Source organism: Tyto alba, unplaced genomic scaffold (assembly GCF_018691265.1).
Source record: "Tyto alba isolate M040663 unplaced genomic scaffold, T.alba_DEE_v4.0 Super-Scaffold_2, whole genome shotgun sequence".
NCBI classification, from domain to species: Eukaryota; Metazoa; Chordata; class Aves; order Strigiformes; family Tytonidae; genus Tyto; species Tyto alba.
The window spans coordinates 19,087,306-19,115,130 of record NW_024881282.1 but is presented as its reverse complement, the minus strand read 5'-3'; the positions used below and the strand labels follow the sequence as shown (position 1 = coordinate 19,115,130).

Sequence of the window (27,825 nt, the reverse complement as noted above, 5' to 3'; positions counted from 1 at the left end):
CTAGTCTAAGTTAAAACAGAACGGAGTAGTTGTATGTCATGTTATTGTTCTGGTTTTATTTAGCTTAATGTGACATTCCACAAAATTGAAATAATAGTGTACTGTTACTTATTCATTTGGCATCTCTTAAAAACTAGTTAATTGAACTTCATCTTAAAAAGTCACAGTTCTTAAAAGGATACTTAATAAAGCTGTACCATTTTGATGGTGATTGCTCAAATACATTAAGAATTTATCCCCAATAGTTTTGCTACTAATATAGGCACAGAGTGGCATGTAAACTGTGGGTGGCAACCAGAACAGCAAAGGCACAATCATCTGGATTATTTTTCTTTTTTTTTTTTTTTTTTTTTTTATTTTTCAAGATGTCGCTTAATTTACAAAGAAAAATATTCTATACTTCATGAAGTATTTTATAGCACAGGACCATTACAGAACTGCCATCATCTGATAAAATGGATTATTTAAATTAAAAAAAAAAAAAAAAAGATAGCAGCTCTTTGCACTGAGGAACTGAATTTCTGATTTAAAGGACAATACATGTTCTCATCTGTCAGGCTGAGAACGCCTGAAATCCCCCATCTATATTCTTGTCTACAAAAGCACTGCCCGCACATTTAAGGTAGTTACAAGTTTTCTAGTTTGCTATCTTCAGCTTGTTTCCCCATATCTCACTTGACTAAGAACTCAAAAGTTAAGATGTCTGTAAAACTTGGTTGCTTCTCTAATACAAAAGTAATTTTAAAACAGATATAACTAGGAATCTGACTGCAATCCTCTATGAATTGAGCCTGTTCAGATGTCTTTGCTCACACCCGCAGACCTAACTGTGTGTGTTCAAAGGGAATCACTCTCAGCACAACTGCTTTCTCAGCAGGAGACAGCAGCAGGAACAGTTCCAAACCAGAACACAGCCCTCAGCAATTCAAAGTTAAATCTAATGCAGTGACTTCCAAGTGTAATTTTTGCCCGTGGCTCCAAGAAGATGACAGTTCTGCATTTGACATAGAAACATTACAGTTAGGTAAGTAGAAAATCTTAGTGTACAAATGGAAAAGATCTTTCTATTAAAAAAGACATTTCACGTAGTTACCTTAAATAGTTCTTATATGCACCATTCCACATTGTGGAAAAGCTGAAATATGCAGTCTGGACTCCACAAGTTAAAGAAAAACAGAATTATATGTATTGGCACAAATACTTACATCTACATCTGTACAAAGTAAAAAAGAAAAAAAAAAGCTGACAACCCTGTCCCACCAGTGCAGCGTATCACTGGTCTCCAACACACTTTCCTACGTGACTGCCAACGAGCGACAGTGAGCTGGGAACTTCCTCTGAAGAGTGTGGTGCCAAACAATTCCAAACTGCTTTGTCAGTCTCTAAACAGAGGAATCAGAAGTAAATCCAAAGAAGTGTCAGTCCACTCAACATGCTCGCAGCTGTGAGGTCACTGCAGCTGCACTCGGTATGCTCCTATTAGCAGCTTCACCTGCAAACACAAACAAAGGCTGCATATAAAGATTTATATGTAACTACTGTGTTAAACACTTCTTCTAATAGAAGAACAGCATAAGAAAAAGCATATAATTTCTAGTGACTAAAAAAAAAAAAAATTTACAGTATGTGTTTAATAAAATCAGTTTATAGCAGCTCTACTGAAAGACGAATGGCTTGTAAAAGGACTCAAAGAAAATACTACTGCATCTGGTGGTGTTCGAACAAGTGACCCCCAAAGCTGAACCAGACATACACATACACCTCCCTCTGAATATGCGGTCAATTTTTCCCCCTCTTTTTTAAAAAAAAAAGTGCATAATAAAACATTCAAGAGTAAGTTTTAAATCTGAAGATGTAGCAAATTTACTGGTGTGTCTTCCAAGGATAAAATAAATGCTACCAGAAGAGGATCTGTTATTTATCCTGCAACATGTGGTGGGACTTCTGCCCAAACCACCTGGAAATAAAAGAGACTACACAGACTGTTTAAAAGCAGACTGCATATCCTAGTAAATACTTCCAAAGTTCTGAACACACAAGCAAACACGTTTGTATGAAAAACATAACTGGCTTTCCATGTATCTGTTAGTCATGAGATTCACCACATAGATGGGGAAAATGTCAAGCTGTAACATTACTTCATCCTGGTGCATGAATTATTCCGACTGCAGCATAAAACCATTTAATTATGACAGAAATAACAGCCTTGGCAATGATCCTCAATTCTGGCAATGTCTCAGGATGGAACTGTAACTGATGGAGACTGGGATGAGGAAAGAGTGGAAAGCCCTTAGTTTCACATTTGCAACGTACAACTAGAAGCATTTAGACTATGGAAGAATTATTGTACAACAAATTAACATGCACATTTGATTTTGAGAATACTTTGTACCTTGGCAGTAGGAGCTTCTGCCAACCGTATAAAAAGCTTGTTAAGGCCTGCAGTAGGGCTGAAGGAATAAATAAAGTGACTGTCCTAAAAGGAAAAAGGAAATGGACAGAGTTAATGGCAGGATATGCCTTAAAGTGCTATGCCAGTGGACTAATACGACATTTTCACTGTGCATTTTTTGAAAGAAAATTTGTGTATGCTGCAAAGAACTTTTGATGCAACCACAGAGAAAACAAGAGGACTTGAAAACTATGCAGTGATGCATTCAATACTTTTTAAAAAATAGAACAATTAATCATTAGAAATATGAGGTAGGTTGTTAAAACAAATATTTAAGAACTTACTTGGCTGAAAAATTTGAGAGGCTGGGTGAATTTGAGAAGTGAAACAGTTCAGAATTCTCATCTGCCTGCTCAAGCCCTCAGTTCTGAAGTCACAGAATCACAGAACTGTTGAGGCTGGAGGGGACATCTCAACATCATCAGCTCCAACCCTCCGCTCAAGCAGGGTCACCTCGAAGCAGGTTCTCCAGCACTACATCCCTGCCTTTTAAGTCAGAAATTTTTATGGGGTCTAGTACAGGCAAGGTTTGTAGTTCTCTCCATACAGAAAGAAGAATTAAGTTTCATTTAAAAAACCCCTATCATGATTAAAAAAAACGCTTTATCACAATACTCAAAATCCAAATTAAGGCACTAAGATTTCCCAGGCTGCTCCATAAAGGTTTTATAAAGCAGTTTTACAGTCAAATCAGTAATATGAAAAGATTTACCAAAAATACCGGGAGCTGGAATTTGTCATTTAAAACCACAGCTTGTACACTGCATGGTCCACAGAGCCGAGCAACGACTTCTTTGCCAAAGAAATTTGAATGGAAAACAAAGAGAAGAACTCCAGATCCTGAAAGGGAAGGTAATTCAGTCACATGAATTTGAACTGAGATCCATTATTTAGAACGATGCATAAACGGAACCTTTTAAGATGGGTACAAATATCTATTATACATTTAAATACCATATAGTACATATGAAACCCCAATCAAAGCGACATGCAGAAACTCAGTCTTCCAAGCCAGTGGATCCCAGCACAGACCACAGCTGCCTTGGTCACGAAGCTGAGGTCTTTTGGCAGCAGAAGTAACTTTATGTGGCTATTCGAAAGGAAAGCAAAATGGATACAGCGATCCTTGGTATGGTTCACCTCTCTGCTTTTAGGTTTACCTGAAGAGAGTTACAGAATTTACTGTAGTCTGGGTTGTCTATTCTCTTGGTAAGGAGAGCTGAGCCCAGTCAATTACAGATCTTTATGAACTGCACTGAAATTCTATAAGCAACAATCTTCAATACCCACAAATGCCTCAGGAGCTTATATAAGGTTTCTTAAATCTATACAGGATACCTATAATCACAACCCGGGAGATGTGTATTACAAGCCTTAACAACCAGAAAACCTGGCAGAAACAACCACTTTCAACTGTAGTTTAAGTAGCATTTCACTTACGTTAATGCATTATACCAAGAAAAATCAGTATCGGTCAGTATTTCCCCGATAGACTCAAAAGGTGAACAAAAATGACCCAACTAAGCCAAGCATCAGAGATTAATATCGAGATTCCTGAAAGAATGAAGAAACATTCCCAACTATATTGGGAATTTGATTCCCCACTTTTTCAAAGGGTCTGTGGGCACAACAGAGCTGACTGATGCTGCCTGCTTCTCTGTAATAGACTGCATTTCTATCGTGACAGTGCTGTGACTATACGCCAAGGCTCCAGTGCATCAGGTACTGTCTACAAATCAAGATGATCCACTACAAGATATTCTAAGTATGCTCTTAAATTAAAATGTTGAAATTATTAATTCTAAGGTAAGCCACTCTCCTGTAATACCTGTCACTTAGCTAACGTAACCCTCAGAAAGCTCATACAACCCACAAACAGAAGAAAGCAGCTGTGTATGTGGCAATAAAACAAAACTTAAAAGATAGATATAAACCCCACCCACAATGCACCAAAATCCACTGCTCCCCCCTGCTCCACCACCAGAGCATCCTTAAGGTAACGTACTACAATCGGTCATACAAAAATAATTTCGCATAGCAGACACTTTCGGACATACTTAAAAGGCAGTTTCTTAATGCACTGTTCTACCATATTTTTAAAAACAAACAAACAAACAGACATCCCAACAAGCCCCCTACCTTCTGGCACATTTTGTGGAGGTTTATAGTTAAAATCCGTAGAAAAGTCTGGCCCCTCACAGAGACGATGACATGCGATTGGAAAGACTGGCTCCAGCAAAGCAAGACGAGCTTCAAAATAATCCCTGATGGTATCTTCTGCTACTCTGGAGAGCCTAAAAGACCAAACAAGTGAGGCCTGTGCTTCAGGTAGTAAAATTACCATGAGTGAAAGCTGATGCAAAAAAGGATTCCAGAACACCCTTTCTGGATTCCCCATTTTCAGGAGTGAATGCCTCCATCACTAGCATTTATGCAGAGGTGAACCCCAGGTTCCAGTACTTTGTTAATAAAATATTTTATCAGCAACCTGTTTGTGAAATTCATCTACCCAGTCCACAACAATAAAAAGAAAAGCTGAGACAAATGCACTGCAGTAGATTAAAAAAGAAAAATTCTGATTAGCCACATATTTTGAAGGCTCTTTATGTAGAAAGATGTCCCCGAAACATCAGCGTGCACCGACTGGCTGATAAGACAAACACTTCCCCATCAGGGCTGATTTATCAACCTAACTGCAAGTACAATACAAAAATAAACAAATAAGTCACTGTAGAATTTTACTGGCAGTACTGTTGGAAAAATGGAGTTCCCTGTTAAACTCTACTAAGAATGCAGTGATAAAGTAGCAACACTACCATTAAATTGCCAAATTGGGGATTTTCTGTTTGGTTTTTTTTTTGGTTGTTTTTTTTTTTGTTTTTTTTTTTTTGGGTTGAAGGTAGAGGAGGGTTTTATTTAAGCAAGCAGCCTAGCCTTCAAAGAGAAACCACTTTAACCAACAGTATTTGGCACCCTTACAAGCAGGTTACTGAGTAATCCTCTTCGGAAAGCTGTTTTGACACAAATAGGTTTTAAATGCTTTTGCAAGGCAAAGGTCCCCACTCTCTCAGCTGTTTAACTTGTTCAGCTATTGTTCAGAGCACACTTCCCTGCTGTGCTAGTGGAGATTACCATCTGCAGAATCTGAAACTGAAGTGTTTGACTGGAAAGAAACCACAAGAATTGCCATACCAAAGCAAGCCCAGAAGCCTATCTAGCCTAGTTGCCAGATGCTAGACAAAGCTGTATTAAAGATGGGATATTAAATGGTTGTCTTTTTTTGGTACACTGTCCTAGTTTCCAGCAATCTGATTTAGAGCCATCCAAAACTAGAGACTGCAGTCAAATCATACCTCTCCTTAAATCTACTTAATCCCTTCTAAAATCCCATGTGACCACAGCATTCTGTAACAATGAGATCTATAATTCAGTTTTTCCGTGCAAAAACATTCCTCCATTTCAAACCTATCACTAAATCATTTAACAGGATGAGCTGCAGGACCTGCCTCATGGATTTTCTGTTGTTGTTTTCTGATTTTATTTTAAATTTTGACCTTTTAATCTGTCCCAAAGCGACATGTATCATCTCCCTCAAACGACCCTCACAGAAACCGCTTCTTATGTCTGACCTTTACTTTTCCTTTTTGCTTCTGTTTTTGAAACCAGGCAACTGGAATAGCATGTGCTACTTAAGGCATCTGGACACCGTGGATTTATATTTCATTTTCAGCTCCACTACTACTGTATTCTCTTCCTTTCTGACTAACAAGACCTGAACTGGTATTTTCAGGTAATGAGTCTAGAAGCTTCCTCAACTGGCAAGAGCTGTGTTATGTCCTGTACAATTCACTGTACCACAGTGATTCCCCATGGACATCACTCTGCATTTAGCAATACTGCAGTTTTACTGGCAAAATTACATGTTCAAGACCTTCTAAAACTCATTGTTCAGGTTAGCCAAAACTGAAGGTGGCAGATTTTAAATAGGTAACAAACTGCAAAAGGCATCAAATAGTGAATGAGTAACAAAGTTTCAATACACTAAACAGCAGGTACTAGATCACTTTTACCTGCATGCTTTCTGCTGCCTTCAAAACCTTTACTCACAACTCATTACTTCCTTCCCTGGGGAAGAATCCGCGTACTCCATTTATCCACTTCAACAAGTTTTCTATGCTTGAAAAATTATTACTACTTTTTATGCTTTTAGCACTTTTTTTTTTTTTTTTTTTTTTTTCCATTTAGCCTGCTATAGAAGAAAACATTCCTTATAGCTTCTATCGGTTCAGGACAGAATTTCAGTGCAGTGATCTACATGACCTCAGACAAGCTTTACATTGCATTAAAAATGCTGGCACCACATTACTTTCTTCTCACTATGAAACTGGATGGGAACAGACTAATTCAGAAAAAGTCAGTAGCACAAAGGCTAGCTGGAAGCCAGTCACTCCTGGTGTACCCCTGCAGTCAATATTGGATCTGGTCCTGTTTAACATTATCATTAATGACCTGATGATGGGACAGAGTGTACCCTCAGCAAATCTGCAGGTGAGACAGAGCTGGGACAAGCGGCTGATGTACCAAAGGGTTGTTCTGCCATCCAGCAGAACCTCAACAGGCTGGGGAAATGGGCCAACAGGAACCTCATGAAGTTCAACAAAGGGAAGTGCAAAGTCCTGCACCTGAGGAGGAACAACACCAGGCACCACGACATGCTGGAATTCACCCAGCTGGAAAGCAGCTTGGCAGAAAAGGACCTGGTAGACACCAACTTGAACATGAGCCAGCAACGTGTTCCTGCAGCAAAGGTGGTCAATGGAATCCTAAGCTGCATTAGGCAAAATACTGCCAGCAGGTCAAGGGAGGGGATCCTTCCACTCTACTCAGCCCTGGTGAGACACCACCTGGGGTACTATGTGGGGTTCCAGGCTTGTCACTACAAGAGAAACATGGACATAGTGGAGAGAGTCCAATGAAGGGCCACAAAGACGAAGGGACTGGAGCATGTGACATATGAAGAAAGCCTGAAAGAGCTGGGACTGTTCAGCCTGGAGAAGGCTCAGGTGGATCTTATCCATGTGTATATGTCAATGAACACCTGAAGTGAAGGGACAAAGAAGACAGAGCCAGGCTCTTTTCAGTGGTGCCCAGTGACTGGAGAGGGGACTATGGGCACAAACTGAAACACAGCATGTTCCTTCTGAACATCAGGAACCACATTTTTACTGTGAGGTGATGCAGCACTGTCACAGGTTGCCCAGGGAGGTCGTGAGGTCTCCATCCTTGGAGATATTCAAAAGACATGGTCATGGCCAACCAGCTCTATGTGGCCCTGCTGGAGCAGCTGGGCCAGACAAGATGACCTCCACAGCTCCCTTCCAACCTCAACCATTTTGTGTTGCTCTGACTCTGTAATTTCATAACTGAGTTCCTTTAGAATTCACAGGCAAATACAACCTTGCCCTGGAAATGCATTTATTTGTATTTTACTGGTTTGCACTACAGTATTTTTTACCTGACATTTCACTTTACAAATGTTCCACAAATTTCTCTGCCTTACAGAAGGGCTCCCTAACCTCCACTGTGACCACAACTGCAATGATGATATGGGAGTGTTTGCTTATAGATCTTACTTTTTAGACTTTGTATGCTTAAATTTAGTACTGAAAAAGCACTAACAACTGTTTAAAACAGAGTAATGATATTGGTAGTACTACAGCACGTATCAGTGACTGTTACATGGCAGTTTCTGTCAAGATAGATTTAGGGTGTTAGCTGATAGGAAACAAGAGATCCGAGACAGAAAACAGCCAGGGCTTTCTAAACACTTAAATAGAAGAGAATGAGCTTGGACTACAAACTACTTGGTAGATTGTCTTTATGTAATATAGATAAAATAATAAAAGGATCTTGCACTATGACAGTGTTCTTACAGCACTAACTGCATTTGTGGCAAAATCCCACCTGCTGCAGCAGCTCTGCGACCCTCCTTGAGTCTTCTCCAATTTTAGAGATTGTTGGTTTTGATTTTCTGCCCTGATATGTTAACTATCAGTATTCCTCCAAATTTGTATTTAAAGAGGTTGCTCCCTGTATGTTTGTCTCCATTTAGCATCCATATTCATCAGCTAAGTATGTTTTTACATAACCACATGAACACTTCACACACCCCATACACCACACTGCTCTTCAGTGACTGTTGTGCAACAGATTTTTATTTCCATCATTTACTGGCATGAAAACTTCAGCCCTGGCACTCTCAGCTCCCAGCTGACGTTTAAAGGTCCAGCAACACCCTAACTATCCACACCAACTTTTCATGGAGTTTATCTGGTGTTCTTTTGTTTGTTTCTACTTTTTTTCCGTGTTTTTTAACCACGGAATTTTATTTGGCATGCCCTAATAAGAGTTTACATTCAACTGTCCAGTGCTTACACACTTTTTAGTTTTCCTGACTGCTCTACTTCTAGTTTAAGGAATCTTTTACTTCTAGCAATTCCCTTTTCCTCCTTTCTATCTTTTTACTCAGTGTTTAAGCAACTGTCTGATAATTCTGATAGCTCACATAACTTTAATTTCACATGATTTATTAGTTAGCTTTCTGCCCAAATCCGATCTGACGTAAGTCAAAATTACGACATGCCTAGGATTGCAAACTTCACCAGGACAGACTTCAACATACAGTTTACTCACCTTTCCAAATGGCTCTTGAGCTGCTCATACACCAGTATGTTATTACACTGTTTAGCAAAATGCAGCGCACTGTTCTGATGCTTTGACAAAATGTTACAGTCTGCTCCACTTTCAATCATAAGCCGCACTATATCAGAATTCCCTCTTTTACACGCCTGTGCAGAAAGCGAGAAGATGGAATGATGGACAGCAATGAAAAATCCCCCGTTAGAGCACAGCATAACATTACAGTAAGCAGAACTGCAGAAACAAATTAAAATTAGTTACAATTCAGAAAACAAGTTTAGGTATTTGCTCTGTGATTGTTAACACAACTCAAAACTCAGAATCACACTCAATAAATATTTTATTTTTACCCTGGCAATGCTACACACCTGATCCCACAGAAGTATCAACACTCAGGATTACCTAGTGGACTTAAGGAGAAAAAAAAAAAAAAAAAAGATAAATCAAACCCCCAAACTTCTGTGAAAACATCTAATCTGCTGCAGTTCAGTAACTGTGAACTTTCTTGCAATTGTTTACCTGAATAAATGGGTTTCTGCAGAAGTTTTCAGCATGACTAAAGGAACACTTCCAAGTGTCTGTTTCTAGGAATCTCAGTCCAAATGGTACTCCAAGTGTGCAGTAAGCTAACAGAATTTGCCCCAAATTGTTATTTAGTTATTATAAACAGTCACTGTTATCAACTGCCTATGTGTCCAAGGCTGGTCAATGTTATTTACAGCAAAAATTTTAGGGCATGTCAACAGAGACTCGTCAAAAGTACAAGAAAATCTAAAGAAAGGTGTACTTTGAAGAATGCAAACACATGGTCGCTTGTTTTCAAACACTTCACTCAGACAAATTAGGAAAAGGCACGAGAGATAAATATTCATCTTCATGAGGCTTCTCAGAAGTTATTTTCTGAAATTTGTCTCAGCTCTGAACTTTCATCTAGGCTTTCAATCCATAATCTTCCATAAATAAATAAGCCCATCTGCCTGCCCCCCCCCCCCCAAAAAACTCACCAAAAAAAAAAAAAAAGAAAAATCACACACCACCTCAGATAAAGGACTTAAATGCCAAGACTTTTTTTTTTTTTTTTCTCCTCTCACTTTTAAAAAGTATGATCCAACTCCTAAGGTTAAATAAGAGCGACTTGATCAACACACATATTTATTCACACATGGCTAAACTTGTTCCAGTAAGTTACTGGAAATGAAGACCCTATTCTTTGTATTTGCACAGCAAAACAAATATCCTGAATAAATCACTGTATGCTGTCAATTAGAAAGTATGTACAGCTGTGCATCAAATACTAGTAAAACCTTTAATAACAATGAAAGTAAATACTGAGGTTTATGGAGGTAGCCAAATGATTTTGGACTGAGGAAACCACAAGTGTGTTACTTTCTTTACAGAAAATGTGAATTCCCCACACTTGTTAAGCCTTGCAGAGGACATAAAAGAAACAATGCCACATTGTCCTGGACAGAAAAGCTTTTGTAACCTCTTCTGTGAACAAACCGCCTTAAGCAGCCTACATACAAATAAAGCGAGTTTATCAGGAGGGGGAATTTTGGTGAAATTATTTGTTATGAACAACAAAAAAAAAATAAGAGGAGCACAGACTGTTTTAAGGGTCTTAGAATTTTCCCATTACAACAAAATTTTAAAAATAAATTGGCAATTTCCTTTGTGATGGGGAGGAGTAAAGGTGCACAACAGGCAGTAGGAGGGAGACTGCAAACCTGTTATTTTATTTCTGGCCCACAATAAAACAACTAAAGTCAATCACAGCAACACCCAAGTGAAAGATTCTCCTTTCTGAATTTATCTCTTCCTGTTGATGTCCAGATTATCTCAGTTTTCAGACCACATGTGCATTTCTTTGAGCCAGAAAATGGAAGAGGATGATGAGCCGCATTTAGCACTGTACGCTGATGGCATCTGCATTTATTCTTTAGATATAGCAGTACATTAAAATAATAGATTAAAACACTACCTAGAATAGCTAGGAATAATATTTTTATTTCAAATATAGTACGTGTTCCCTACATGACTCTACAAATATGCTTTTATGTTTTATTAGTTTGCCAAAAGTATTTACTATTAAACTGTGTTAGGACAAACGCTGAATTTACCTTCATTAAAGCAGTTTCACCACTGCTCTGCTGCATGTTCACATATGCCCCCGCTTCCAAAAGAATAGCTACTGTTGTTAGAAAATTCTGGAAAAAAACAAAAAACAAAACAAAACCAAACCACAAGACAAGTAAGTAGAAAATATTCTGTTTTCTTCTTGGTTTTGTTTCAGAATATAAAGTGACAGTTATTTAAAATCCATCAGTAAAATCCAAAGCATGAGGATGGCACAATTAACATTTTTCTCTCCCGTGGCTAATAAAGAGTAATTCAGACTCACGCAAGTAGATAGCCATGAGTATTTATAATTCTTACTTTTTTTCCTAGATCTTGCAATAGTGAGCACCATTGGAAGAAACTGGTATTTTTGCATTAATCACAAACTAGAATCAAGCTCCCTTGTATCTACTGTATATGGGAAAACACACAAACCAATTTGAACAAAAGAGTGCACCCATGAAATATCCTCTGACTTACTAGTCTAGTAGTCTTGGTTTGGGAACAGCTTGCCACAGTCTCCATCTCTCAACTCTCAAATAGTAAATCTCGCCTAATGAGAGATTTGCTCTCAAAGTCTCCCAAGTTTGGATCCTGTGTAGCCACAGATCATAACAAGCAATTCTAAGTCAATAACTTCAGCCCCCACGACAGACAAATTCAGACATATCCTTTGCCTCCACTTTCCCTTGAGGTAGCTCTATAATATTCTCTACTGAGGGCAGGGTTTGTGATCAGAATTTATTTACACTATATTAACCACAGCTGCTGCGATTATGCAGTTAAAGTCACTCTGCTACACCCTGCTAACTACTTAGGCATCATCCAAGGGAAAAAAAAAAAAGTACCACTTTTAAACATAAAGAGCCAAGAACCACAGATATGACCATAACCAAGCCAACCTTTTCAGCTGCGTGTATCAATGCAGTTGTTCCATTTTTCTGTCTACCATTAACTTTAGCTCCTTTCCTGATTAGGACGCGGAGAAGGTCATCGTGCCCACCAGCAGCAGCAAGCATTACTAGGGTCATTCCACTTGAGTCCTGCAACAAGAACTGTTGCCATTAAAAAAACCAAAACAAAGTAAAAACCAAATCAAATAATTTAAGATAAATCAAAGCCAACAAAACAAAAATTGCAAGTATGTCAACAGGCTTCAAAAAGATTTCCTTCCCTGGCAGAAAAATACCCGCATACGTGGCTGCCAGATACCGACAAACTATCACCTCCCACTTCTCTTGTCCACAGGCCTCACACTGAGCTCTGTAATCTGCAAAACCTGTAACATCTCAAGGACCAGAAGAAGGAGGGAAACCAGAATAAGCCAGGAAGAAAGGCAGCAAGGTATTTCAGGGCAGGGAAGAGAGCAAGACAGTGGAAAAATAAATCAGAAGCCACTGGAGGAAAAACACTGTAGGAAAATGGCTCATGTCAGCTGCTACCACAATGCTGCTTTTGGATTTTATCAGAGTATAACTATGAAGAGACTGCTCTGAGTGGCCAGTCTCCTCACTCAGGCTTACATTTTCCACTACATAATACTATTCAAAGAACACATACTTGCGTCAGTAGTTCATCTGGTGTCTTTTCTCCTACACTACAGAAGTCTTAGCATAATGTATAGTTCTCAAAACGTTATATAATACAACCGCACAAGATCACTAGTGAAAATACTGATATCAGAGATTTTAATCCTCAAAAACAGAACTATAGTACTACTTAAAAAGAAAACAGATCCTTGAAGGAAAAACCAGTAAGAACACAGCTGATGAACTGACAGAAAACTATTCATGGAGTAAAGGGATCCCAATCCGTCAAACAAACCATTCTATTTCATTTTTTTTTTTCCCCATATATAGATGTTTTACATAGTTGTCACTTGACCTGATGGGTATCATCACTCCTTGTACCACAAAAAGTTCTAATTTCATATTCAGTTAAATCCAGTGGGCAAATCTACTGCAAATCCAGCTACTGGGATGCTTCTATCAAAATTTACTTGTATCACACTTCATTTTTTTCTTTGGAATAAATGGATAATAGATATTGAAGCCCCAAATTCTGTACTCCCTTTTCTCACTTTGCTTTTTTTCCCAACATGAGATAGAAATTCGCTACTACCAAGAAGGGAAAACTTTTCAAACAACCCAAATTTGTCTCTCTTCCCTCCCACCCCCTTCCCATACTTCTGTTGCTTAAGAATTACCTCTTGATCTAGATTATATTCCTCGTTTGAAGAAAGTGCCATCTTTACTGTCATATAATCTCCGCTTTTAACAGCATCCCTCAGGAGAGCTAGAAAATAAATTCAACGCAATTATAGGATATTTCACTTTGAAACACCAGCTAAGAAATGTCCCTTCCTCCCAGCAACTACTCACTACTTGATATCGGTTCTGTTGACACATGATTCTCATCTTCTCCATCCAGATGCTTCTGAAAGTCTTCTAGTGTCAGCCATTCTAACTGCATGTCCATACCCAAACTCAATATTTGTTTCTTGCCACCTATCATGCATTCGATTTTATGGAAGGAAAAATATAAAGTAGTAAGTAACTTACAAATTTCCAAACCATTCATTGCTTGCCATTGCTTCAATGATCAGACGCTTAACATACTACTACTTTTCATTCAAATAGACTCTGGAAGGCAGCATGGAATGGTTTGAAACAATGAAGGCTACCTTACAAACCGACATAACATGCTTCTACTTGAAACAAACTGTGTGTTTGTTGTAATAAATTAGGCTGAAGTGCTAAGAGATGGTGAACACCCCATTACCGTAACAGCAGAAACACAGTAAAAAATTATCGAGTTTCAAAAGAAAACATCATTTCAGCCTCCTGCAGAGATAAGAATTGGAGCACTAGAAGATGCAAGCAGGAATGGAGAAGATATTAACTGCCAGTGCTCAGTTTTCCCCAGCGTTTGTTTCTACTGCTTACCAGAGTTCTCCATTTGACACACATCCACTACTTCTCGATCACGGTCTGCAGCAATGCAAGCCCATGTGTCTGTTTCATCTCTTATGTTCCTCCTTTCCTTGTACACCTTGCCATCTTTTGATTTTAATTCTTCTATGAATGTATATTCTAGTGAAGAGTCTTCTCTTTTGCAGTTATTCTCAGAATATTCACTTTTTTCTTCTGAAGCTGCATTAAACAAGTCAAATGCACTTCTGATGTCCTTAAAGCCTAGAATATTAACACATTTACCAAGGGTGACTACTTGAGCCAGTAAACTTTGTAATGTAATAGTCTTTCAGTGAGTGACCAGAGTCCATTTAGAAAACATCTGTTCTCTTTCCATAAGTCAATGACTGCTGCAGCGTAGGAGCAAGCTTAACAACGTAAGACAAGAACTGGGGAGAGCTAGGTTCAACTCCAGCTACCCTGACAAGTGACTTCTGACTACTTTCAACATGGCACCATCTTTAAGTATAGTTTAGAATTATGCATAAGTTATTACTCTGAAAATATGGTTCACTATCTGTGATGAACAAATGAAGGACACGTGCTGTATAAGGAACAAAAATTATTCATTCTGCTTGTTACTACTTCAGCATTGCAAGCACCTATGCTACTTCCAGTGAAAGGCAACTCTCTAGCAACAGCTGTTTGAAGCACTGTAGCTCTTCCTATAGCCATTCACAATTGTCAAAGGTGGAGTTACCTAGTTTTCCTCAGTTCATCCACATCAGAGTAGTGAGGGCATTTATCCTGAACAAAATCAGCCAGAATTTTACTGAGATCAAGAGTGGTAGCATTAATATTCCAATATACTATTAAGAACAGAAATACAACCTAAACAGTTTTCTTCATGTATCAAATCATCCAGTTCTGGTGATATTTTAAGGGTTGTATAATATAACTCATCACTGTGGCTAAAGCAAAAGGCAAAAAAAAAAAAAAAAAAAAAAGTGTTTCTCTGATGGAAACCTCTGCTAGTTCTTCTAAACACAGAATGTGTGTATTCACAGTGTGTCATAAGAACGCTTCTGGAAATGGCCAATAGTTGGATTAATTGCTCTAAAAAAAAAAAAAAAAAAAAAAAAAGAGATTCCTGTTACATGCTACAGCAGCACAGCTGACAGTATTAAATGAAAAAGGCCAAAATCTGGACCTGTCTACAAAAACATTACAAGATTTCTCTACACTTCCATGCTTCATACATGGAAGTATATACAGCATTCTCATGAAGCGTATATTAACAAAGCCACTGAACAGCAGACTTCTGCTTCCCAAACTAAAAGCAGAAATTCTTGTTTCTGGTATGTGTTACAAAAGTATACAGTACCTGCTCTTGTAGAAATAAGAGGATAATGTCCGGAAGGGTCTTTCCCTTCTCTCTTTTAAGCAGTTTGCACTTACTTTTTAGGCCCTTTTGTTCTTTTCCACTCTTTTCTTCTTTTTCAGACTCTTTTTTTTGAGACTTTTCTTTTGTTTCAGTTCTCTTTACTTCTTTCTCCTGATATTGAGAACAAAGATCAAATTAAAGTGGTAGAGAAAAAATGGAGAATAAAATCCTTCGACCATTCCAACAAAAAATATATTTAAAATTAATACTACTGAAAACTGTATATAACAAGACTTGTGGACATTCCTAATAAAAGATTAAACAGGTGCATCAGGAGTTAAGTCTCTAAAGGCTTCTTCCGTAAGAGAAGAGGTGTCATTTCCAAACTAAACCAACTTAAATTTAGATTTTTACTGCATCCTAGCCATGCAATGTGCTTTAGAGCATGAGGTACAGATATGCCAAACCCAGAGCGTTGAAGGAAGTTCAAAATTATAAACTTTCTTTTCATTTTTTTCCAAATACTATGCCTGAATAGAACATAATTATTTCAAAGTATTTAACACCTTTGTAGCACCACATTCAAAGCAGTTATGACAGCACTGACTTGAACCTTAACTGAGAAAGCTTGACATTGGTATATGAAAGGTTCCAAGTTTACCGATTTACACATACAGAACATTATGGCATCAATAATTTGTGAAAAACAGACACCTGGAAAAATCCTCCCAATCCTACCACATCCACACAGAACACTGAGCTTAGTAATATCTAGTATCACAGGAGAAATTTCTGGTTGATGTAGATATATATATAATTGAACTTGCCAAAATAGAATTCAACTGCTTCCACCAAAGGTTTCCTTTCTCCTCCTGTAATCCTCTCTCCATTCAGTCAGCAAATTCCAAACTGCAGAGTAGGTGGGACAAAGCTCCTTGGCATGGCTTTGTATCAACCCCTGACACTAACCTGGTACATGGAATAGCAGTGACTTTCTGGGAAACTGCCCCCAAACAAGTCCCAGCAAGAACTAAAGACTGAATTTATCATTAAATGCTACCATTTCTTTGCCATAGGAAAACCTTCAATTAAAATAGATTAATTTGGTGTATCGTCTGTTAGCAGGGCTGAGACAATTTAACTGTCTTACTGGCCCCCTCCCCACCACAAAACCTCAGCTTTTGATCACCGGCATGATTAACCAGTAGCACAGACAGCTGGTAATCCCAGCAGATGCCTGGTATTTAAGAGGAGACTCGTAACTTACCGAAGCAATTACCACATATCTGCTACACAGAGGGGCTGTTAAAATCAGTAATGCTGAATTCTATTCCAGATTCCAATACTGATCAGGTGCACAACATACACTGCACATTTATTTTTGGAGGTAGATCGAAGGGAAAGAATGGTTCGGCATGTAAATTGCCTCCAAACAGAGAACACTATTCTAAGCTGACAGGACAGTGTTCTGTAATCAGAGCTACATAAGGCAAGACAGATAGCTGAAACACACACAGTGATTTTATTTTAAAAGAATAATCTGTTTGGGCCAACAATTTAGTGAAGCCAAAAAACACCAGAACTCTCCACAACACACCCCCACAGTAAGTCTACAGCTGCTCTGGAGAATAACTAACCAGTTACAGAAAAAATTGTTTAAGCCTCTGTTATGGTTTGAACCCAGCCGGCAGCCAAACACCACATAGCTACTCACTAACCCTCCCCCAATCCTAGGAAAAGGGGGGAAGAATTGGAGGGGTAAGGGTAAGGAGACTCACAGCTTGAGATACAATTTAATAACCGAAATAAAATAATAATAATAGAAAATACAAACCAGTAATGCACAATGTGATTGCTCACCACCCACTGACTGATGCCCAGCCTGTTCCTGGCTAGTGATCCCAGAGAAGAGAGAATCATGAAACCACCACCCCAGAAGCCAGAGTGAGCTTCCTGAGCAGCCCTCATCTCTATACTGAGCATGACGTTAGGTGTGGAATATCCCATTGGCCAGCTGGGGTCTTGCTCTGGCTGTGCTCCCCCCCAGCTTCTTGTGCGCCTGTGTACTAGCAGGACATGGGAAGTTGAGAAGTCCTTGATATTTCTTAGCAACAACTAAAAACATCAGTACATTATCAACATTTTTCTCATATCAAATCCCATACTGAATCCAAAACACAGCACTACTTTAGCTACTAAGAAGGATTGAAAAAAAAAAACCAATTAGCTCTAACCCGGCTGAAACCAGGACAGTCTCCTAGACTGAAAAAAAAGCAAGTAGCAGAATGCTTTCCTTGCTTCCTTGGAGCATGACCCTGAGAAAGGCACACAGACAACTTACTGAGAGTGCTGGCTGAAGAGCCATAAGCAAATCAATTTTCATCTGCTGTTGATTTTTTCACGTTCAGGGTATAAAACAGGATTTGAAAAATTTATCCAATCATCATCCCTGATGTCTTTCTCTCGTGAATGCTATAGCTTCGAACTACAACAAAATACTTGAGTAATAAAGGGCCATACCATTTCAGTTAATTAATTAACTTTTTGAAACCGAGTTATGCCTCATGGTAACTGCTTAACCTTGTTTACAAGAGCTTTTACCACTAAGCTCCTGCACAAACACTATTTTAGGTAGCTCTACTCTGCAATTATGCCACGTAATTCTCTACCCCAAAATCAACTTTCTCATGTTTAAGATGCCCCACTCCATACATACAACAATCTTAAGCAAAGGACCACAGCTGAACCTACGGAAGAAACTTGCCACCACAGAATTATGGCCTCAGAAGTGGTCTATAATCCTGTAAGTATCAACGTATTTCAGCTGCAATCCTGTTACAAATCAGAAAAGGCTTTCCCTGAGCAGCCCAAGTTTATGAACTGCAAACTGTATCAAAAAAGACTGAAGCAGCTGAAAGAACTAATATTCTCAGAAACATCACAGAAACATTGTTTTATTATTTTCCATGATTTTTTTTTAATTTTACCTTTACCATCCTGCTTCTCTTATAACTCTACTGTATTAAATAAGGAAAAATAAATATTAGAGTATCTAACTTAGCTTATTTCTCTTAGAACAGGGACAGCATTTACAATTAATATGAAACCATGTCATGAAACTAAACATTTTCTATAAGTACCCCAGGAGTTCTAATACAAGCCAGCTGCACAATTATCTGTGAGACTTGGGTTCAGAAGCAATTTCAGCATTCCAATTCTCAGACAGGTGCTAACACATGTAAGGTATAATGGAATGGCTGGCTTTTGAGAGAGATCAAGTGTGTGTTTTAGTTCAAAAGTGCACTTCATTATGTAGTGTTGTACGGATAGTTGCTCAAGACTGAGTATCTTACTACGCAAGCAGAAAAACATCAAATTGAAGAACTACTGAAGGTGGGAGGAACGAAGCTAAAAATGACAGCATGTTTTGGAAGAACAGTAAATTCCATTCTAAGTATGTACATGTAACAAACAAGAGAAAGTCACACTTTCACATTTAAAGACACCCTTCTCTCCTTTAGCTTCATCCAGCTCATTAACTTCCCAATTTGTATTTTACTCTTTCCCATTGTGCTAGGTTTGTGTGGCAGGGTTTCTGACAGCTGAGGCAGGGATGAGGAGGCAGGCTACAGCTGTGGCCTCCTGTGAGAAGCTTCTCAAAGCTCCTACAGTTCCAAGTCAGATCTACCTCTGGTCAAGGCCAAGCCAAGGAGCAATGCTGGCTGTGTCTCTGCAGTAACTTATTTAAAAGGGGGGACCTGGGAAGAGGAGTGGGGAGCTGTGAGGAAGACACCTGTGTGAACACAGCAGTCAGCAGAAGAAAGGAGGAAGGAGGGAAGGTGTGCCAGAGCAGAGATACTCTCTCCCCCCCCTCCTACCCCCCCATAAGCTGTGGTGAGGCAGCAGGGCCACCCAGCTCTGCCACCCATGGAGGTCCATGGTGAAGAGCTCTGCCTGCTGCCTGTGGAGGAGCCCACACCAGACCTGGCAGCTGCACCCAAAGGAGGCCAGGACTCTGAGGGAAGAAGCAGCCCCCACTGTTGCAGTTCAATATTGAAGGACTGAAACACGTGGGGGTGACCCACACTGCAGCAGCAGGGGAACGGCTGCAGCCTGCGTGAAGGACTCATGCCAGAGAAGGGTCATGGAAGACTGTCTCCAGTGAGAGGGGAACCATGCTGGAGCAAGAGAGAATACAAAGAGCCCTCCCCCTGAGGAGGAAGGCCCAGCAGGGTGACTGTAACCCCCATTTCCTGCCTCACTCGGTGCCACTGAGGAGGTAGAGAGATAGGGAACAAAACTGAGCTTGATAATGCTTCTCACTGTCCCACTCTGTCTGTTAAGCCGTGGTATCATCAGTGTTTGAATTAAAGTGATGTTCTTTTTTTCTTCCCCTAATGAGTCTGTCTTTTGAACACAACTGGACAAGTCACCCCTCCCTGTCCTTATCTCTACTCCCAAGCCTTTCACTTCATTTCCTCCTTCCCATTCCTCAGAGGGAAGGCATGAGTGAACAGCTGTGTGGTGCTAAGTTGCTCTCTAGGCTCAAACCATGGCAGTCATCATGAACAGTAGCCTGTTGAGATATCTCTACCTCAAAGAGGTTTGATTTAATCCCCAGCCCCTACTCCAATGTCTTAACATTGCTTACCTCCGCAGCTGAATCAGTGGACTTGCGCCCTCTTTCATCAGCGCTCAATTTCAAACCCTTCTGCACTGGTGAAGGAGCAGGTGACACTTTCTCCAACTCTCCTGGTACCATTTTTATTTTTTCTTGACATTTTTGCTTTTGTGTGTGCTTTTCTTCTCTAAACTCAAGATATCTTGAGTTTCCACTTTTCTACCTCCCTCTTTATAATCTTCAGCTTTCCGAATTTTTTTCTTCTTTCTTTTAACCTTAACATCAATACTATCATCTTCATTACTTGCTGATCCATCAAGATGTCTATCAGCAATGGAATCTTTTTCAGCAATTTCTTCTTCCAATCTCTCTTCTCCACTTAGTACCTTTTGCTTCTCAGCTTTATTTTCAGAATTTAAGTCTGAATTTTCGTTATCAGTTCCTTGAGAAAATATATCATCTAAAGCACTTGATTCTGAATCAAACTGAACATCTCCATGCTTCTCCTTCCGTGATTTTTTATTTTCTTTAGAATCTTCTTTAGGTTTTATTTTCAAATCTTTAATTTCCCCCTTCTTTTTCCTGATTTCTTTATTATCATCTTTCCTTTGTTTCTTTGGGTCCTTTGAATCCTCCTTTGTTTCTGAAGTCCTTTTTTTTGGTTTTGTATCTAAACCCAAAGTATCTGAGCAATTTTCGTATTCTGTTCTGGGTTTTTCTTTGAGTTTTGCAGACTTAGACTTTTTCTTCTTCAGATCATCTGGACTTCTATCCTCTCCATCTTTTGACTTCTTCTTTTTCTTCTTTGGTGAAACATCATCTTTTGTTTCACTTTGCCAGTCACTGTCAGATTCTGCTTCAAATACATCATCATTTAGAGAAAGTTTCTAAAAGGTAGGGGAAAAAAAGAAAAGATTTCTTTCCCCATTAAACTGTATCACTTTGGTGTAAACTATACAAAAATGGTAGTGGTGGTGCTTGGGAAAAGTAAGTTTTCAAACACTTTAATCTTTTTATCACTGTAAACATCATTCCTTGTTGTCAAACTGTAAAATTTGTAAACACAATTCTAGCTCACTTCCCTAAATTACATTACTGTTTGCATGAAAATAAACACAAAAACAAGTCAAATAAACCAATCAGACATCCAACAACCACATTTCAGAAGATAACTAAATCTGAACTATTTTACATCAAAACCAAGTAACCTGCTTTTGTAAAATTTACCTATAGGTTTTCCAGAAGTATAGTACCCGTTTTCAAAAAAGATTCTTACACTTCAGTTTCAAACTGAATAGTTAAAAAAGAAAAGAAAAAGCCATATGCTGCCTTCTTGCAATTCATTTTTCTGTATTCCTATCTTACAAAACTTCATGGTTAACATGCAAAAATTCATCAATCTGCTACACAAAGAAGGAGGGTAAATTGAGCAGTGGCCAGCTTCACTGACAAGACAATATGCATGTGGGCAGGGAAAGGGTGTTGTTTATGTTATCAAAAACAAGCTAAAATTACCATACATCATTTATTGAGTCCCATTAAAAACTGAAACAAAGTTTAGATGGATTTAGAGTCTATAAGCAAACTTGTCAAATAAGAAAAAAATCCCTAACCAGAGAGCAGCAACAACAGCCAGTTTCACATGAAGCAAAACACTTTTAGATTGAAGAGATTCTTTAAGTCTTTTTAATACCATACCCCAAATGTCTTCCCTTCTCCCTCCCCCCATTAGCAGAGCCTAGGTAGAGAATACATCTTCAGTGTAAGATACTGGGAGGTGAAACATACCTGTATGTCTTTTTTAGCAGGTTTAGGCTTATGGTCCACAATTTTTTTTCTGAATTCAAGCAGCACTTCTTTGCAATCTTCCAAATGAACCTCTGGTTCCCAGGTATCATCATCAGACGTATATCCTTTCCACCGTACTTTGTAGAGAATTTTACCCTGTAAGAAAAAACCCAACATTTAATACAATACAGCATAGTATTGTGTCACCTATTAAATTCCTGGGGATCTCAGTGGATATATCATTTTGTGTATATAGAAATTAATATAATGGGAGTTCAGCCCAATATTAACATTAGAACTCCCAGCATTATTTCCATCTGCATCACATACTGAACTAAGTAGGTCACAAAACTTTTCAGTAATTGGGAGTGGTTTTATCCAAAATATTTGTAATACCTAAAATTTGTTCAGAGCCACAGCTACAATGTACAAATCATAAATTCCCGATCATTTTACTGAAATGGATGTTCTGACAGTTATGAAACTATCCTTTTCAAAAGTTTTAATACTTATTCTATAAAAATTTCAAGCTCGAATTGCTTTTCTTTGCTGTAGAAGTTGATATAAAAGCTTAAGATTTAGAATGCATTAACACCATCTAGTTTTATATTGGAATTTATAACTTATGTTATATTTGTAATCAATGCCTCTGTTGATAAACTGAAATACTAACAATTAAAAAAAAAAAACCCAACACACCAATGATATCAAGTTAAACCTAAAAAATTCCAAGTGTGTGCATCTCAGGGGAGTTAGTTACAAAGATTTTGGTAAAAGATTATATATGAAAGCCCTACCACCAATTGTTTCAACAGTATTTGACTTCACCGTAGGATGAAATTGCACCTTTTGGTCTCTACCTTGTTTTTTTACTAGATTAGAAAGTTTTTCACAATTAAAAAAAAAAAAAAACAACACAACAACAAAAAACCAAGCTTTCCATCAAATTATCTCTTGTCTTTCTCCTAAATAAATTAGTCTGATTCCTTGTTTCTCAAGATGGACTCCTTTTCTTGCTGAGAGGCAAGGCTTATTAGCTTTAACTCAGCATGTTGCTGATACAGCCAGAGAAGTGGCAACTCAAGGCCTCCTGCACCAAACTGAAAAGTAGACACGTCCTATAAAATCAATGAGGTCACCTTTATTGATTAAGCCTTCAGTCTTTTTAACAGAGGTATGACAAAAGCTAGCATGAAACTTCGGAAAATTAATTGTTCATATAAGAAAGCCAATAATGAATATGATGCAACTCAGCCATTCCTGAACTTATTTTCTAACAAAAACAAACAAACAAACAAAAATTGGCAAATATACTAAACATACTAAGGAAAACACCTGTGGAGAGGCAAAATAATAGTATGTCTTGATCTCAGAAACATTGATAATGCTCTGAAAGATCCTACATTGCTAACCAAGCCTGCAGAAGAAAAGCTTCAAAGGAACTGCCATTTGATACTTACTATTAAATGGATTTATCCATAAATTTACATTTTTGCCTGAGCATCATTCACCTTTGACCAAGTATGTATATATGCCATTAAACTTCAGCAATCAACTCTCCTTACCTTATTTCCTTCACAGACATATAAATAATGAGCCTATACTCAGATACATTAGTGTCATACTTCTCCTCTTATAATGTAACCTAACCATACACTTTTGATTTAGGAATTAGTTTTCAAAATCATGTTCACCTGTCTCTCTTCTAATGGGGTTACTCATGAAATAAACTACTAGTAACTTTATTATTACAGTCACAGAATAATTTAGGTTATAAGGGAACTCCAGACCTAACAAATAAAACACTCTGCTCAATGCAGGACCAACTAGACCAGACTGCTCAGAAATCTGCCCTGTCACGTGTATCTATCCAGACTGCCCTGTGTTCCAGCTTGTGTCTGCTGCCTCTCTCACCCTTTCGCTGTGTACCTCTGGGAAGCATCTGACTCTGTGCTCTCTATATCCTCCCATTAAGTAGATTTAGATACCACTATGATCACCCCTGATTCTTTTCTTAAGGCAGAGCAAACCCAGCTCCCTCAGCATCTTGTGCTCCAGGTCCCTAAACTATTTTTATAACCTTTCACTCCAGTATGCCCATGTCTCTTCTGTCCTGGGAAGCTCAGAACTTGACACAATAGTCTGGATGCGTCCCAGCAGTACCGAGAAGAGAGCAAGAACCATCTCACTCGATCTGCTGGCTACACTCTTGGATGCTGTTGGCCTCCTTTGCTGCAAGAACTGCTGACTCACGTTCAACTTGCTTGTCTGCAGGGACCCCCAGCTCCTTTCCTGAAAATCTGCTTCCTAGCCAGCTGGCCTCTCAGCTGCCTGGTGGTACAGGGTTATGCCATTGCAGATGCAGGACTTCGGCTAGCTGCAGACTTACTGTTACACCCTTGTAACTCAGGTACAAAATTAGTTAGAAGTCCTTTTTTAATTAACTGAGAAAGCTGGATAAAGTCTAAAGCAAATTTAAGACTATTTGGTTGCTGAATGACTCTACATCCAGTACATGGAGAATGACACAAAAACACAGCTTTACTGTGATGATCAGTCTTCTGTCTTCACTTAAGATACATACACAGCCTCACACTCACCTGTCAACATTATTTTACTCAACATCGTTATTTCTCTCCTCTGTATCACTTACAAATACATGAACACTTCCATGGCTTTTTATACTGCTGTAGCTTCTATAAAAACTAGTGATGGGCTAGAAACAATGCCTATGGAAAGGGGTATGACCATGTCATTAAAGAGCAGAGTTAAGATTACCCATTTCCACTGGGGAATGTCACGATTTGCACTGGAGCCTCTTGTTTTACTCTAATTGTAGTGCACTATGAAAAGCTTTATAGATATACTAAGAGGAAACTTTTCCAACCTTTCATTGCTTGTTCTCTTAAGAAGGACATGCTGCTGTTTCATTTATCAACAGGTTTAACTCCCCAGCCCAATCCCATCCCAGGAGTGCTGTCTCTCACCCTACCACTACCACCAGCTCCAGCAACATCAGGACTGCCAATGAAGAGAGCTCCTCTGTGCAGACCTCTCCTGCTTCTGCAACCGTGACAGAGGAACACACTGACTGGCCTTATGCTGTGCCAGACACCGGCTGACCCAGTGTATCTGCTTCAACTTTGCATCAGACTTGGGAATCTGCAAGCTGGGAACCACTAGGCTAAAGCAGACTACATAGAATATACTCGACTGAATCTAACACACAGATTTTTCCAGCCATTTTAGAGGTTAGGACTGGGTGTATCTGTCTTGCCCTGTATTTCTGAAGCACTGGAGCATGGCCCTCACTGAAGAGCAAGGGAAAGGTGACCTGATGCAACTGGAGCAGATGCTACAAAGCTACAATCAACACCTACTGGGTAAGGTACATGCATACAGTAAAACTAAATGCACTGATCCAGCCTGGAAACCTCAAGTGCATATAGCTCAGAACCTGCTGCAGAATGGGCTGCTTGGAGGAGGACAGGAAGAGGGGGAGTAACACACCTTTTTAACAGCACATGCCAATGACATTTGTAAGAGATGGTGCTTGATGTATTCTGGTACTCTAGAAATGTGTGGAATGATATGACTGCCCTGCCCACCCCCCCCCCCATTCCAGGGTGGGGGTGGGGTGAATAAAGGAAAAAGCAAAAAAGGAGTCCTCTTGTTTTCAAGCTTGACTATTATTTTGACCAACGCTTCACACAGGAAAATCTATAAATGCTGGATTACCTCAAAAACATAACATTCTTAAGCCACTAAGATATTTCAGCCAAGATACAACCATATCATGATAGCATCACAAATATGTAAGAAATTCCTGATCTGAAGGTTCTCTTAACCTAAGGGTCTCAAAACCCTGATGTTTTGCACTAAACAGTAAGAATTCTATACTATCATGTACCTAACTGAAGCTTAAAATAAAAAGCATAAATCGGTTAAAATAAACAATTTTCAGATATCTAATAATAACAAACAAATAGCTGTGTTTATTATTTTTTGTACTTAAGTTTAGGAAATTTTAGAAGAACTTCAGTCTAGGATACTTTCAAAGAAGGGAAAGTATTAAATTTATGCCTAAACAAAGCAAAGATCACTATGGCTAGTTATATTAATTGGAAGAAGTCTCTCGTATTTTAATTCATATTAACACGTTTTATACACCAGTAAACACAGTCTCACTAAACATACCTTGAAACCACCCCCAAGTTCTCCATTATATTCAATCCTACCCATTTTGGCACTTAAACACTTTACATCAAACCACTACTCCAGTTCAGCCATGAGAGCAGAGAGTAGTTTAACAATGCAAACAAAAAAAACTAATTAAAGATACCCCAGATTTAGCCTCTTTAGTCAGAGCTGTAAGATACAAAAGGCTTCCTTGCAAAATTATGCACAACGTGTTTTAAATTACAATCATAACGGAACTGCTATTTCTGCATGGTTCCCGCCCAAGTATAAACGACTCGTGGAGGGAAATCTGCCTGAGCAGCAGCGGCGGCAGCCGCCGCCACCGCCTCCTCCTCCTCTCCCCGCCTGCGCGCACGGAAAGCGAGGGAAGAGCAGGACACAGCGGGCCGCCGCTCCCCGCTCCCCCGCCGCCGGGCACCTCCTCGGGCCGCCGGGCGCAACCCGCCGCCGGGGCGGCCCCGCTGCCCGCCGGCCCCGCCGCCGCGGCCTCCCCGAGGGACCCGCCGCCCTCGCACCGCCCGGGAGGCCCCGCCGCGGCCCCAGACGAGCGGCCGGCGGCGGCGCGCGCTCACCCCCTCGGTCTTCACGTCAAGGATCTTCTCCACCTCGAACACGTCCACATCCTCCTCCTCCTCCTCGCTCTCCTCGCCGCCGCCGTCGCCGCCACCGCCGGCTGCTGCGGCCGCCAAGCCCGCCCCCTTACTAGCCCCGCTGCCGTCTCCCTCCCCGTCCTCCTCATCCTCCGCCGCGGCCGCCGTCCCCTCCTCTTCCTCCGCCCCCTCCACCCTGGCCGCCGCCGCCTCAGCCCCGCTCCCGGCCGCCGCCGCCGCCATTTTGGGCCGAATTTCAAACGACAACGGGGAAAAGCGGCTGCGACATCCACCGCCAGGCGAGGAGGGCGCGAGGCGGCGGCCGCAGCCAATCGGCGCCCCGCCAGCCTATGACGCACGGGGGGCGGGGCCCCTGAGCCCGCAGGCCTCCCGTGCCCTCAGCGCGGTGGCCCGCGGCAGCCAATGGGCGGCGGGAGGCCCCGGCGGGCTGAGGAGGGGGAGGCGGGGGATTTGGCCCGGCCTCTCGCCGATGGCCGCGGGCTCCAGCCGCGTCCGCCCCGCCCCGCCCTGTGGAAGCCGTCGCGGTAGCGCCGCTCGCCCCGGGGCACGCTGTTTTACAGCCCGATGCCCGCCGTAGCGGTGGGCGGTGGGAGCGGGCAGCCCGGTACCGTCCCGCTCAAACCGCCCGTCGGTGCTGGCCATCGGTGCTATGGCTGCCGGCAGCCCCGGTCCTGTCAGCGAGGGCCGGGGGCCGGGTGGCCGCTGGAGCTGCCCGGCTGCACGCTGGCCCGGGGGCCCCCTCCTGGAACCGAGCCCTCGCGTAAGGTTCCTCCGGAGGAGGGAGGTGGTCACCGGTGACCGGAGCCACTCGAGGGCACGTCCACGCTGTTGACCTTTCTGCCAAGAGAGACGGTGCCCGGGTGGGACCGGCTTGTGCAAATCGAGTGACGGAGCGTTGTCGAGATCCTGGTACAAAGGTATTCTTTGCCCTCAGCCGGAGAAGGTTTTGGGGAAACACACAAGAAAGATGTACATGGACATCTCGGCATGACGTCCTGCAGGGAAAGAGGGTGTAAACTAGAAAAGAATCCTCTTCACTT

The 27,825-nt window shown here is 40.5% G+C and overlaps 1 protein-coding gene across 1 annotated transcript; it reads right to left on the bottom strand.

The window, feature by feature from the left end:
- Nucleotides 1–36: 36 nt before the first annotated feature.
- MPHOSPH8 (M-phase phosphoprotein 8) lies at nucleotides 37–27,780 on the bottom strand. Its single transcript, XM_042792146.1, is given in 15 exon segments — nucleotides 37–1,492; nucleotides 2,393–2,476; nucleotides 3,165–3,292; nucleotides 4,592–4,746; nucleotides 9,146–9,300; nucleotides 11,272–11,358; nucleotides 12,172–12,312; nucleotides 13,476–13,564; nucleotides 13,651–13,776; nucleotides 14,215–14,463; nucleotides 15,640–15,736; nucleotides 20,217–20,359; nucleotides 20,362–21,073; nucleotides 21,975–22,130; nucleotides 26,747–27,780. Coding segments are annotated over 15 exon segments (2,625 nt in total). The 5' UTR covers nucleotides 27,008–27,780; the 3' UTR covers nucleotides 37–1,450.
- Between the last annotated feature and the right edge of the window lie 45 nt (nucleotides 27,781–27,825).